Raw genomic sequence first — 15,536 nt, forward strand, 5'->3', positions numbered from 1 at the left:
GTGTTCCTCCGAGGTACAGAGCATCACAGCAGGGTGGTGGCTTAGGACCCCAAGGTGTCAAGAGTGGCTGCCAGCCATTGGGCCCTAGATTGGAGCTCAGTGGAGAGGACGGGCCTGGGGTTCCCTACCTGCTCCGAAAGGCCATTAATCCACCAGGAGTTTCACCTAGGTGAGAGACCTGATGGAAAAAGCCTTGACTGTTCAAGGGCTCCACCCTGACAAAATCTCTGTGCTAAAGGGAATAACTGGAAACCCTTGGGGTAGGGGCACAGAAGGACCAGACTGTGCTTTCAGTGGGGACCCACCATGTCAAAACCTCGCCTTACCATGAAGCAGTATTGTTGGTAATTATGCACCTTCTACAGCAACCTTAGTTATGGTGGCCAAAAGCACTTCAACTAGATCAGTTTAACAAGTGGAGTTTCTAAAAGAAAAATATTTTCAACATCACTTTGTGACCCACGTTATGCAACTGTACAGGGCAACAGGGAGGTGTAAGGTGCCTCCAACTCTCCTGCATGGGCTAACTATAGCACACAGTGCAGCACAAGGAAGAAGAACAGCCTCTGCAAGCCTGGTATTCCCCATCCCATGCTGGTGGGCAGGCAGGGGAAGCCACCATAGCTGAGCCAGTATGGATGGGGATGTCACCGCATCAAGTACAGGGCTGAAACAGAGAATGCCCCCCTTAAGCAACAAAAGAACCAGGCATCCTGCTTTGACACTCTGAGTCACAGTACGGTCCTTAACCTCAGAGTTTGTGGTCTAACCACAGTGTAGTTCTATTTCTGTCTCAAGTGATCAGAAAAGTGAATGTGTAAAAATAGCACCTTCTGACTCAATGTATATTCCCTGTGTCTCTGAGTCATTGCTACTCATTTTACCGATAAAACATATTTTTGTTAGTTTTACAAGTGTCCCTGCAGAGACAATACAGCTAAGAAAGTGTGGACTGTAATCTGTTCTGCTCCATAAATCACCACCAACATTGTCTGTTAAATTCTGATTGCATAATCATTACTACTAGTGATTAGAGCCGGGTGGAAAATGGATTTCCCATCCCATGAAAATTTTTGATATTTCAAAAATTGCCCTGTTCCACATCACGATGAAACTGAGCTCTTTCCAAGTGTTTTGATGAAAAACTAAAGAGTAAGAGAGGCCCCAGAATAGTGTGATGATTTGGGTATGCACCAGGAATGTAGGAGACCCAGTCTGAATCAGATACTTGAATCTGCAGGTTCAAGAAGAAACAACCTCAAGTCCCTGATTCAGACCTAGGTTTCCTGGATCCTACATGACTGCCCTAACCACCAGGCTATTGACTATTCTGGAGCGAGGCATCTTTCTGTGGCTGGAAATTCCATCCTAGACCTGAGCAATCTTTCCTGGTGAAAGTTTCATTAAAATACATGTTTCATTGTGTATATTCCTTAAAAATGTTTTGGTTTCAACAAGTTGGTATTTTCCAGCAAAAAATTCCCAGCCAGCATTGCTGGTGATGATTGGAGAAGCAGCAGGAATTCAGCTTGAAATTCAGATTCTAGGCTGGATTTGCAAATCTGAGAATTTAGACAAATAATATTTTGTAACCTCAGAAATATTATTATTTACTTTAAAGCACCCTGCATAGTTCGGTGTTGTAGAAACACGGAACAAAAAGAGAGCTGCCCCAAAGAAACTGCAACCTAAATATGAAATGGAAGTCACTGAGAGATGGTAAATACAGAGCTTTATTATGCATTTTTACAGAATCACTTTTCTAAGCATAATCAAGTATTAAAACCTTGTCTTATCTTGTGCATATCTTCATAGGTCCACATGATAATCTCTCTATCTTCCCTCCCATTCAGGATTGGATAACATCCCTGTGGCAGCAACAGTGTTTGGATACATGGGAAAATAATATTAGGAAAGTCCTGATATATTTTTAGTGGTCTTTAATGCTTCTTAGCAGATGGATACAAAGAGAATTACAAATATGTGGCCAGCCAGTTCTCTGTAGACCACCGGCTAATATTCTACAGATTGCTGGTAATCTATGGACGTCAGATGGAGAACCACTGCAGTAGCTAGAGAATAAACTGAAACAGATAATTGTAAGTGGTGCCTTTAACATAATGATGGTCATCTCTACACTACAAGCTAAGGGTGTAATTCCCCTGCTCATGTACACATACTTGTGTTAGCTCTCCTCGAGCTACCATGAGTATAAATACCAGGGTAGCCATGGTAGCATGGGTAGCAGACCAGAGGCATGACTGAGCCATACTGAGTACAAACCCACCTGAAACTGGTGGGAATGTACTCAGCATGACTCAGCCATGCGTCCACTGCTGCTACCCTTGCTTCTGTGGTGACACTGCAATTTATACTTGAGCTAGCTCAGTGGGAGCATGAGTACGTGTACACAAGTGGGGGCATCACACAGCTAGCTTGCAGTGTAGACATAGCCAAACTGAATAACAAAATAAGGGCCTGATCCCACTCCCATGGAGTTTTGCCTTCAAAGAGAGTAGGATCAGGCCCCCACTGACTGTAACTGGAGCAGGATTAGGTCCTAAAATGTGCAAACTGAATATCTGAAAGTAATAGAGTGTCTGATTTAACAGGTTTCAGAGTGGCAGCCGTGTTAGTCTGTATCCGTAAAAAGCAAAGGAGTACTTGTGGCACCTTAGAGACTAACAAATTGTGAGCTGTAGCTCACGAAAGCTTATGCTCTAATAAATTTGTTAGTGATTTAACATACTGTCACTCTGCTCTGTGTACAGTACTCTGCTTTATATTGTCTGATGAAATAAGTGAGAGTCTCAAAAGATTTTATCATTTAATTTAAGGAGTATGTTGCCAGACTCGGGAGGTCACAGCGAAATTCCTAGACATTTAATGACTTGTTTAAAAAGGTGAGGGAAATTTTGGAAATGCAGCCAGAGATCATTATTGCTATTGTAATAAAAATAGAAGAATGTAAAATAAACCCTAACATTTTATTTGTGGGGAGTTAAAAGCTGAACTGTGGGTTGTCATGGATACAATGTTCAGTTTACTGGAGTGGTCTTTTCCTAGCAGCTAAACACCAGTATAAGTAACTCAGAGGAAAGCAGGACTTTATTTGCAATGTTCCATCGGGCTTTTATATTTAGTTAGTTCAATTAAAGAAACCCCTGATGATTTTTTCTTCATTTTTTTTAAAAAAGCCTGACCTGATCTATTTTATCTATCTAACCTGCCTTTCCTTTTCTTTCCCCTCTCGGTGTGCACGTGTGTGTATATATATATGAGCACACTACTACTAACACTTCAGACAACTCAGTTCAGACAGGTCTTTAAACTCACCCATTTCAGGTCACAGTAATCTAGTTAGTGGTCTGCACATGTGATGAGACAGGAATGCAGAAAAGCTGTGTGCAGGGCCCCATTAAGGCAAGCTAGAAGGCTAGGCATCCCAACAGGGAAACCCCCTCAGGCAGCCTCAGAGCTGAGGCCCCACCCTCACACCTAGTTGGAGTGGTAAGTGCAGGGGCCGCTCACACAAGAGCTGACTGCTCTGCTGGTGGGAAGGGCCCCCAAACACTCCTCTTTGGACAGGCTGGATTATCTCCTCTCCAAGGGCTACTATTTCCTGGTTTTAGGTGGGCTGGCATCTGTCCTGGAGGAGGGAAGGCCAGCAAAGAGCTCTGTATGTAAGTAGGAGTGGGTGGAGACTGTTGACATCACCCCAGCAGAATCATGATGGACTGGCAGTAGCAAGGGCCAGAGCCTCCCCAACCTCAATTATCTGCTGCAGAGGGGTGGGCCTTCTAGAACAGAGGGGTTCAGCATTAATAACCCATTGTCAGGAAAGAGTTAAAATTTAGCTAACAGCTAAGACAAAAACCGCAGAACAAGCAGGAATGTTTCAATAAGTATTCAGTAGCAAGGACACTGACAACTATAAACAATTGATAAGCTTATATGGTCAATGCCCACCCAGTAAGTCAGTTCTTATAACAGGACAAACCCTCCCTTCACAGCCCACCAGATATCTGTAAGCACTCATCCCGATCCCCACTCCTTCCCCTGCAAGGTAGCCATAGATGCTTGATGCAATAGGAGATCTCTATATGTACATACTGTTCTTATTTTTATCTTTATTTAGGGTTCTCTCTTGATTTGTAACAATGTCTGTCTCTGTTTGTACAGATAAATGCAAATGAATTGATAAGAGAATGTATATAACTGGCCACTATGGCACCATATCTCTGAAGCTGCTTGTCAGTCTTCCCAGTACCGTGAATAAACCCCCTTCAGCATTGTCTGTGCTTGCTTGACTCTTGGGGAAAAGAATCTTTTTGCCTAACACCAGTAAGGTAAATAGAGCAGTTCAGCCCTCTCAGAGCTAATGTGTGGGCTGTTGGCAAACTCATGCAGACCTCACTGCATTGTTTATGCTCTGCTCACATTCCCCTCCACAACCATGAGGCCTAAAAAGATACATTTTTAAAAAGAGAGCTAAAAATCTGACATCATCACAGCACTCTAGGAGCTGAGGCCCTACGCACTTGCCTATTGTGCCTATACTTTAATCCAGCTCTCACTGTGTGTAAGCTATTTGGGTGAAGTGGGCAAGGCTTGGGAGGCAAACTCTATCCTTAAACTTGCAGAGCAGCTCTTCTGTGGACATTACTCCATCCTGTGAGCTGCTGTCCTGCACCAGCTGCAGGGGGAGTCCACTATGGCTAGTAGACCTTCCCTTCCCCTGCCCTGGCATACCTTCCTGCTGACAAGTTCTACTAACAAGGAGGTGTGGTGACACCCCCCCATGTAGCCCCTTCAACACTCGTCTCTCCCAAATCCTGCAGAGACCCTAAGCATACCCTCTTAACTGGGGAGAGTCCGTACTATATGTGCTGAGAATTCCATATTACTAACAAAACTCAGGGCTGGGTAACCTTCCCAGAGGCAGCAGCATTTGCCACTGAGTACATCCATGGGTTGTGTATAGGAGAACAGCATTCATATGCGAAGGCTAGGTCTGATATAAGCAGGGAGACCTGTTGAATAAGCAATCATGGACAATCTGATGCCAGTACTAACAGGGCATGGTGGAGCAGCAGATGAAACTGCTGCCCCTATAGAATACCACAAAAGCCCAAAGATGGTATTGGACATGGTGAACATAGGCCACCATTAAATAAACCATCAGCCAATCCTAACCACTGACAGAAGGAATTCTGAAAAGACTTATGAACCCTAAAGGATCAATGGCATTTTCTCACAGAAGATAGTTGTGGGGTCAGTGTGAAACACTACCCCTAGTAACTCACCACCAGATGTGGAAATTTGCATAATTAAATCTACAAAGTAGCCTTGTAATCTGACTGGCAATCAGCACTGCCTTGTACTCAGGCAGGACAATGTAAAATAAACTAATGGGTGCAGTGATGTGGGTAACTGGGCATCCTGTATAATATCAGCTACTGGAAAATTGCACAGTTCCTTTAGATCCTAGGTAAGAGAATAACATCTTTCTGCAGACACATTGCTTTCTGATCACACAGCGACTTGATTCCAGAGCTCATACTATTAGTTAGGATTGCAGGCAAACCAAGAAGAGGAAGAAAAAGAGCCAGCTACCACACAAACTCTGTCACAATTGCAAAAGATGGAAGGTAGTGGTCAACAACTTCCCTATCAGACTTGTCACTTGAAGAAGATGACTAACAAAACTATATTCCTAATTCCTTTAGTATGCAGAACTTGCCAACACCTTTAAAGTATGTTTTTACTATATAAAGTGATTCTGTATGAACAGCTTCCAGAGGAACCATGTTTATTGTGGTTTGTGGATTCAATATATAATAGATTCAATTTGTAAAGAGAAATACACATTTTATTTCCTAACTGCCAGCTCAGCAAACTGGACTCTGCAAATCAAGCTGCTCAGAAATCATCACCAGTAATAAAGTTTTTGCAGATCCAGTTATGCCCTCAGATATATCCATGTGACTCTATAGTCTTCATATGATTATCTCAATTAAATTTATTTTCCTTCACTTTGTTTTATCTTATGCCATCATATTGCTTTTTAAATTGGTTGTAGGTGTGTATGTGCCTGTTGGAACAACAGCTACTTTATACAAGACTGTTCATTAAACACAAGAAAAGTATTTTAAAAGCTCAGTCCTGCAAGGTGCTGAACATTCTGGCCCTGATCCTGCAATTATGGAAGCAATCATGTGCTTAACTTTAAGTGTGTGCATAGTCTCACTGAAGTCAATGGATTTATTCACATGATTCAAAATAGACATATGCTTAGGTGCTTTGCTGGATTGGGGCCAGAGTCTCCCAAACTCAAGCCCACCCAACCCGCTTAATCTCAAGTGGCTAGCCCAAGTAGTCGCAAGAGACTCAATGTCCACACTACTATTTTAAGTGTGCTAGTAGCCCTATTAGCTTGAGTCTGGCTACCCAGGCTGGGAGGCTTGCTCCCAGCTGCCGTGTAGACATACCCACAGAGTCAAACCCTTGCTTATAGGTTTACTTCTTCTTCAGTGGTCATTCTGTTGTGCAAGACAGCTAGTCACTGTGAACTCTTTAAATCTTAATCCCAGCTGGTTTTGGATCAGTGAAAAAATAAATTTACAGTGTTGCAAAATTGTTAACTGTGTGTACCCACATGATGGAGATCATGATGAGTTGGTTTTGAGTCACCATGGCCAGGATCCAAATCTCATTGGATTTAATGGGAAACCTTCCGTTAACTTCAATGAGAGGTGGATCAGGCCCCAAATATTGGTTATACATAGTGATCCTTTACATTCATTTGTTGTATTAGGCCTTAGTTATAGCTAATTTTGTAGTATTTGTTTTACTAGTGCCCAGCTCAGAATGCATTACTTGCTCTATTAAATTGTAACACAACCAGTATAGATTTTACTGTCATAATTATCCAGTAAGTCAGTGGGAAATATTCTACTACAGAATGGTATCTTTTAAACACCCCTAAAGCGATCCCTGAGGTACCCACATGAGCACAATATAGATCAGGGGTTCTCAAACTGGGGGTCGGGATCCCTCAGGGGATCACAAGGTTATTACCTGGAGGGTCGTGAACTGTCAGCCTCCACCCCAAACCCCGCTTTGCCTCCAGCATTTATAATGGTGTTAAATATATTTAAAATATTTTTAATTTATTAGGGGGGTTGCACTCAGAGGCTTGCTATGTGAAAGGGGTCACCAGTACAAAAGTTTGAGAACCACTGATATAGATAGTAAAAAGAGAAGGAGTATTTGTGGCACCTTAGAGACTAACAAATTTATCTGAGCATAAGCTTTCATGAACTACAGCTCACTTCATCGGATGCATGTAGTGGAAAATACAATGAGGAGATTTTATATACAGAGAGAAGATGAAACAATGGGTGTTACCATACACACTGTAACGAGAGTGATCAGGTAAGGTGAGCTATTACCAGCAGGAGAGAAAAAAACCTTTTGTAGTGATAATCAAGATGGGCCATTTCCAGCAGTTGACAAGAACATGTGAGGAACATTAGGGGGCAGGAATAAACATGGGGAAATAGTTTTACTTTGTGTAATGACCCATCCACTCCCAGTCTTTATTCAAGCCTAATTTAATGATGTCCAGTTTGCAAATTAATTCCAATTCAGCAGTCTCTGCTTGGAGTCTGTTTTTGAAGTTTTTTTGTTGAAGAAGTGTGACTTTTAGGTGTATAATCGAGTGACCAGAGAGATTGAAGTGTTCTCCGACTGGTTTTTGAATGTTATAATTCTTTACGTCTGATTTGTGTCCATTTATTCTTTTACGTAGAGACTTTGTCCTCACCCATAACTATTTCACATTTGGGGACAATGTATACCTTCAAATCAGTGGCACTGCTATGGGTACCCACATGGCCCCACAGTATGCCAACATTTTTATGGCTGACTTAGAACAACGCTTCCTCAGCTCTCGTCCCCTAATGCCCCTACTCTACTTGCGCTACATTGATGACATCATCATCATCTGGACCCATGGAAAAGAAGCCCTTGAGGAATTCCACCATGATGATTTCAACAATTTCCATCCCACCATCAACCTCAGCCTGGACCAGTCCACACAAGAGATCCACTGCCTGGATGCTACGGTGCTAATAAGCGATGGTCACATAAACACCACCCTATACCAGAAACCTACTGATCGCTATACTTACCTACATGCCTCCAGCTTCCATCCAGAACACATCACATGATCCATTGTCTACAGCCAAGCTCTACAATACAACCGCATTTGCTCCAACCCCTCAGACAGAGACAAACACCTACAAGATCTCTATCAAGCATTCTTACAACTACAATACCCACCTGCTGAAGTGAAGAAACAGATTGACAGAGCCAGAAGAGTACCCAGAAGTTACCTACTACAGGACAGGAAAGAAAATAACAGAACGCCACTAGCCATCACCTTCAGCCCCCAACTAAAACCTCTCCAGCACATCATCAAGGATCTACAACCTATCCTGAAGGACAACCCATCACTCTCACAGATCTTGGGAGACAGACCAGTCCTTGCTTACAGACAGCCCCCCAACCTGAAGCAAATACTCACCAGCAACCACACACCACAAAACAAAAACACTAACCCAGGAACCTATCCTTGCAACAAAGCCTGTTGCCAACAGTGTCCACATCTCTATTCAGGGGACACCATCATAGGGCCTAATCACATCAGCCACACTATCAGAGGCTTGTTCACCTGCACATCTACTAATGTCATATATGCCATCATGTGCCTACAATGCCCCTCTGCCATGTACATTGGCCAAATCAGACAGTCTCTACGTAAAAGAATAAATGGACACAAATCAGATGTCAAGAATTATAACATTCGGAAACCAGTCAGAGAACATTTCAACCTCCCTGGACGATTACAGACCTAAAAGTCGCAATTCTTCAACAAAAAAACTTCAAAAACAGACTTCAAACAGAGACTGCTGAATTGGAATTAATTTGCAAACTGGACACCATTAAATTAGGCTTGAATAAAGACTGGAAGTGGATGGGTCATTACACAAAGTAAAACTATTTCCCTATGTTTATTCCCCCTTCCCCCAACTGTTCCTCACACATTCTTGTCAACTGCTGGAAATGGCCCACCTTGATTATCACTACAAAAGGTTTTCTTTCTTTCCTGCTGGCAATAGCTCACCTTACCTGATCACTCTCTTTACAGTGTGCATGGTAACACCCATTGTTTCATGTTCTCTGTGTATATAAAATCTCCCCACTATATTTTCCACTGTATGCATCCGATGAAGTGAGCTGTAGCTCACGAAAGCTTATGCTCAAATAAATATGTTGGTCTCTAAGGTGCCACAAGTCCTCCTGTTCTTTTTGCAGACACAGACTAACAGGGCTGCTACTCTGAAACCTGATACAGATAGTGTGACCTTTCCTCTCCTCCCATTTTTCCCTAGGCCCAGTAGGGTTTGCACTCATCTTTCATTAAGGTGGCTCTCATCAATATGAAAGGGACTTGCAGACCTCAGCTATAGATTAATGCAAGCAAAAGCGATTGCACATCCTATTTTGCACGAAGAAGGTGTGATAGGATAGTGATCATTATGACCCTCCTATGCCTCAACTCGGTTTAAGGGCCTGTGTGCTTTTCTGTGTCCTTCCTACTTCTCCCACGGGTTGCTGTTGCTTGTGACAATCCCGCTCCCGGCTCTCAGCCATTAAGTACCAAGCACCGCCACACCCCGAGGACCTAGAGTGAATACAGTCTCTTCCGATTGTCACTGAAAAGTCTCAGCCGCAAGTTGGACGCGCGCGCCGCAGAGGGGCTTCAGGGGCGGGTGGGCTTCAGCACCCCAGGCCGCGGACAGCTCCGTGCGCCGCGGGGTGGGGGAGGAAGCGCAGCTCCCGCAGGGCGGCTCGCTGCCGGGGGAAGAGCGGAAGAACTCCCGCCCCTCCTCCGGAGGTCTCACGGAGCCCGAGGCGCAGCGGGCCCCGCTCCTCTCCCGGCGGCGGCTCTCCTGAAGGGGCTCTGTGATTTTAAATGCGCCGAGACCCGCCCCTTCGGGGTGGGGCGTGGGCGGGCCCAGGCCGTCCGGGGCGGCCATATAACCCCACCTCTTGGGTGAGGACTGCGGCTATAATTGGCTGGATGTGGTATTTGGAGATGCTAAGCTGGCTCCTTCCCCCCATGTCCCTGCACACACACAGGGGTGGGTTGCGCGGGCGGCAGAGGGAGGCAGGGCTGGGTGGCGGCGGCGGGTCTGCCACTCCCTGCCTCCCTGCCTCGCTGTCCGAGCCGCTCGCGCTGCTGGGCTGCTGCCTGCGGCCGGGCGAGGCGGCGGAGCCGGGCCGCGGGGAGCGGGGGCGGCTGCTGCTGTCGGCGGCGGGGATGATGGCGGAGGGCGGCGGCGGTGGCGGGCCGCGGCGGAAGGCGCTGTCCCTGCTGGAGGCGGCCCGCTCCCGCTACGAGAGCCTGCAGATCTCGGACGACGTGTTCGGGGAGTCGGGCCAGGACAGCAGCGGGAACCCCTTCTACAGCACCTCGGCCGACTCCCGCTCCGCCTCCTCCCAGGACGAGGACGAGGAGCAGCTCGCGGCTGCGGAGGGGCCCGGCCCCCGGGGCAGGGGGCGCCGTGTCCCCAGGGCGCTGGCGGCGGAGCGGCAGCAGGTTCCCGGCAGCGGCTGCAGCCCCGGCCCCACGGAGGAGGAGGAGGAGGGGGGCTGGATCCCGACCCTGCGCGACGCCCCACCCCCAGACTTCAAGGATAGCTTCGGTAACAGGCGGGCTGGGGAGCGGGGTGGCGCCTGCAGGGGGGAGCCCCCTCCCTCGCGGGCTGGGGGCGGGGGGGCCTGGGCTGCTGCCCGCGGGGAGCAGCGGGACGGGGCTTTGCGGATAATGCTCAAGAGGCGGCCCCGGCCGGCAGGCAGGCAGGCGAGAGGAGCAGGGCAAGTCCCTGCTCCGGCGGGAAGGTTAATGTGGGGGCTGCAGCCAGGGCCTGAGGCTGAGGGACAGGAGGGCGGGTGCAGCCGGGGAGGCACTTTTGCCGTTTGGTCAGAGGCCGGGAAGGGAGCAGCTCTCATTCCCGGGCGGCTGCTTGCAAGGGAGCCCGGATCGCTCCGCTCCGCCGAGCCCTGTGCAGGTCAAAGGGCGCGGAGCTCCCTCCCCGCTGCGGTCTGTGCCCCGGCCTCGGCCCCAGGTGTCCCGAGCACCGACTGTAACTAGCGGGCGGGGTAACGGGCGTAGCAGCGGGCGGGAGAGCCAGGCTGACTTGCTCATCCCTGGCCCGGCGCCCGAAACCCCCTGGAAGGGGAGGCTGGATCCGCAGGGTTAGTTTGAGAGAGTGCGGTCGGTCTGCCGACTCCTGCCACCTGACTGCGCTTTGGCCTCGTTAAACAAATCGCTCCTCGGGCCGATGGTACCGTGCGTGTTAGTCACGAGGGAGAGAACAACCCCTTCTCGGGAAGAGTGAGAGCTCGCTGCATCTGCACAAGAGCAGCAGCAGGGTAGGGCCGGCTGTTCAATCATTGCCTTTCAGGCCGGAGTATAGAAATATCTCTCCTGTGCACGGGCTGAAAGCTTTATTTGATTTAATTAGGATAAAGGATAGCTCCCCTCTTTCAGGGCACTGGCTTTTTTCATACCTTAGTCCTTATAAGGCATGGCTTGTATTTATGCAGTAACTGGATAATTGCCTGGACTTAGATGAAATGGTGTCTAACAAGACCTATGGAAGGCAGGATGTGACTGATTATGAACACTTTGTCCTTTTTCTTCTCCCCTGATAATTTTGTGATCTTCAGAACAACATGGCAGGTTATACAATGTAGCCTTGGGAATCTCTGCTGCTTTGCTGGAGTTAGAAGCTGGAGATCCTGCTCAGCCTGTGTGTCCTAACATGTACATGGCCTATGATATAGGAATATGGGAGTAGTATTATACCCACTTTACAGCTGGAAGAAGCTGTGGACCAGAATGATTAAGTGACTTGCTCAAGATCACACAAGAAGTCTGTGGCAGCCCTGGAAATAGAACTCTGCTCCTCAGCCCTTGTCCTTACCACAAAGCCATCTTCAGTCCTACACATTGCCACACAGGTCTTTGATAAAGTAAACGTTGAGAGCTCACTGCAGTGATCTGATGTATCATGGCAATGCATGGTATGGAGATTTTAATAGAATGATCTGTGTGAGATGTCATAGTGGTTTATAGGGAGTCATTCCAACATCAGTCCACAGCGTTAATGATACATTGTGTATGTAGCAAAAAAAAAAGTCATGTAAAGAAAACTTGCAGAACGTAAAAAATACAGCAATCAAATAGAATACTATATATTATAGGTTTATATGTGAGCTCTGAGATGTTACCATACTCTGCTACTGGTATCTTGTCCAATTTGATATTTGCTAGCCCAACCCCACTGGTTTCTATTCTTGATTGTCAGGCTTAATTCATTAACGTTGATGAGAAGTATCAGAGAAAAGTCTATATTTAACAAATAAATGAAGATTCAAGAAAAAAAAAAAGTGCACTTCAACAAACCTCCCTGTACCACACTGTGGATTAAAACAGAGCTAGAGGAAGTATATTTTTTTAAGCTAATGTAAAAAGAACCCCCAAGAGAAGTTAAGCTCCAAATACTATATTACAGTAACATTATTTTTGACTGACGTGTTAACTAACAAAAGCAAAAAAGGTTGCTGCTCCCCTGTCTAGGCACTGTAAAATATTAAACATCACGTACTAATATAAAACTCTTGTGGGTCTTTAAAGAGAACTCCAGTGGATATCTTGGATTCCTCTAATTCTCAAGCATATCTGAGGACACAGTTTGGACCATACTTTTCATGGAGTTAAGTAAGGATGAAATAACTTAACATTTAAATTCTTTGCCTTTGCTAGTGTATACATTTGTGTAACTTTAAAGCAGTGATATGCATTTAATATAGAGATGGGATTGACATTTTCATTGCTTCTTTGAAAAAAGAAAATTAAGTTGATGACCTATTAGCTCATGAGTTCAGATTTCCTTAGAAATGAAGGCGTTTGATTTGTGGGAGACAGAAGTGAACACAGAAGTCTTTGGAGCGAGGAGAGTTGGTAATACAGAGACTGCTTCCACCTACTAGAAGATTTGAGAGAGATTTCTGCTGCTTCTTGTTCTGTTTGTGGCATGAACTGCATACAGTATCTATAATAGTGATTAGCTTTGGCAAAAACTTGGTTGAATGAGAACATAAGAATGGCCATACTGGGCCAGACCAATGGTCCATCTAGCCCAGTATCCTGTCTTCCAACAGCGACTGGTGCCAGATACCTCAGGCAGTGAACAGAACAGGGCAAATAATAAAGTGATCCATCCCCTGTCATCCAGTCCCAGCTTCTGGCAGTCAGATGGTTTAGGGGCGCCTAGAGCATGGGATTGCATCCCTGACCATCTTGGCTAATAGCCATTGGTGGACCTATCCTCCTGTGAACTTGTCTAATTCTTTTTTGAACCCAGTTATACTTTTGACCTTCACAACATCCCCTGGTAATGAGTTCCACGGGTTGACTGTATAGTGTGAAGAAATACTTTCCTTATGTTTGTTTAAACCTGCTGCCTGTTAATTTCATTGGGTGGCCCCTGAGTCTCATGTTATGTAAAAGGGTAAATAACACGTCCCTATCACTTTCTCCATGCCATTCATGGTTTTATATAACTCTGTCATAACCTCCCCCATCCAGTCATTTCTTTTCCAAGCTGAACAGTCCCAGTCTTTTTAACCTCTCTTCATACGGAAGCTGTTCCATACTCCTAATCATTTTTGTTGCCCTTCTCTGTATTTTTTCCAATTCTAAAATATCTTTTTTGAGATGGGGTGACAAGAATTGCATGCAATGGGTGTACCATGGATTTATATAGTGGCATTATGATATTTATTGTCTTACTATCTATCCCTTTCCTAATAGTTCCTAGCATTGTTAGCTTTTTTGACTGCTGCTGCACATTGAGTGGATGTTTTCAGAGAACTATCCACAATGACCCCAAGATCTTTCTTGAGTGGTAACAGCTAATTTAGACCCCATCATTTTGTATGTATAGTTGGAATTATGTTTTCCAATGTGCATTACTTTGCATTTATCAACAGTGAATTTCATCTGCCACTTTCTTGCCCAGTCACCCAGTTTTGTGAGAACCCTTTGCAACTCATCACAGTCAGCTTTGGACTTAACTATCTTGAGTAATTTTGTATCATCTGCAGACTTTGCCAACTCCCTATTTACCTCTTTTTCCAGATCATTTATGAATATGTTGAACAGCACTGGTCCCAGTACAGATCCTTGTGGGACCTTGCTATTTACCTCTCTACCCTGTAAACTGATCTTTTATTCCTACCCTTTGTTTCATATCTTTTAGCAGGGACTGATCCATGAGACTGCCCATGACTGCCTATGTTGTTTAGGAGCCTTTTGGTGAGGGACCCTTGTCAAAAGCTGTCTGAAAGTCCAAGTACACTATATCTACTGGATCAGCACTTCTCAACCAAGGGTCTGCAGCCGCATGGGGGTCTGCAGGCCCTTTCAGGGGGGCCACAGGACCCCACAGCTGAAACCCAGTGCCCCCCATGGGCTGAAGCCAGGAGCTGCGGGGCTGAAGCCCCTATTCCCGATGCCCCCTGAAGCCCTGATCTCTGGCGCCCCATATGGGACTGAAGCTGGGAGCAGTAGGGCTGAATCCTGGGGTCCCGAGCCCTGGTGCTCCCCATGGGGCAGAAACCCTGAGCCCATGGGCAGAGTTTAACCTACATTTATGGTGGGGAAAAACATTTTCTAAAAGCCAGATTATAGGAAACATTCATTTATCGCAAAGTGGTTGTCAGATGTGACTTGACCCCTGTACGCAGAAGATCACTTTTGCTGGGTAGATGAGAATTAGGACTGCATGCAGCAGCGTAGCACACTCTAAATATGCATGTCAGGAAGCAAAGGATAGCTTCTGATGAATGCAGTTAACTGGCCACATCTTTTGGGAGCTAGCCAGTTAAATATTAGTTGCATCTGCAGCTCATTGCTGAAAAAACACACTGGTGAGCATTAGAGATTTTACTTTAAAGAATTCTCATTTCACTTTTTCTGCTAGTTCACCAAAGGCCAACAAAAAAAAAAACAACAATGAAAAGAATTGTTTATAGGTGTGCATTAAAGCAGCTTTACTCCATTATAAATATTACATTGGGCCGTGTCCACTTCTCAGATTAAATTATTCAGAGCAGCAGTATAAACACTGACTAAACACATCTGAGACATGCAATCTGTCTCCTTGATTATGCGATCATTAAAGTTAGAGTTTCCAGTCTTAACTTTACTGAAGAATGTTTACTGAAGTTGGGTTAGCTGAGGAGGGGGAGAGATGCATTTGTGTAGATGGTTAATGAACCATCTTCCAGTTGGATGGATGAAGGTTACAAGATGGTAAGCTTTTCAAGGTGGGGGCTGTTTCTTACTATGTTTGCATAGTGCCTCATACAATAGGGCTTCAGTCTTCATTGGTTCC

General features: G+C 45.6%; 1 protein-coding gene across 1 annotated transcript in view; it reads left to right on the plus strand.

The window, feature by feature from the left end:
* The first annotated feature begins 10,151 nt into the window (after nt 1-10,151).
* PGBD5 (piggyBac transposable element derived 5) overlaps nt 10,152-15,536 on the plus strand; it is a 100,570-nt gene continuing 95,185 nt past the window's right edge. The window contains exon 1 of the mRNA XM_073338036.2: nt 10,152-10,775. Coding sequence (XP_073194137.1) covers nt 10,166-10,775 — 610 coding nt within the window. The 5' untranslated portion in view covers nt 10,152-10,165. The remainder of the gene's footprint in view (nt 10,776-15,536) is intronic.

The sequence above is a fragment of the Lepidochelys kempii genome, chromosome 3 (genome assembly GCF_965140285.1).
Source record: "Lepidochelys kempii isolate rLepKem1 chromosome 3, rLepKem1.hap1, whole genome shotgun sequence".
Taxonomy (NCBI): Eukaryota; Metazoa; Chordata; order Testudines; family Cheloniidae; genus Lepidochelys; species Lepidochelys kempii.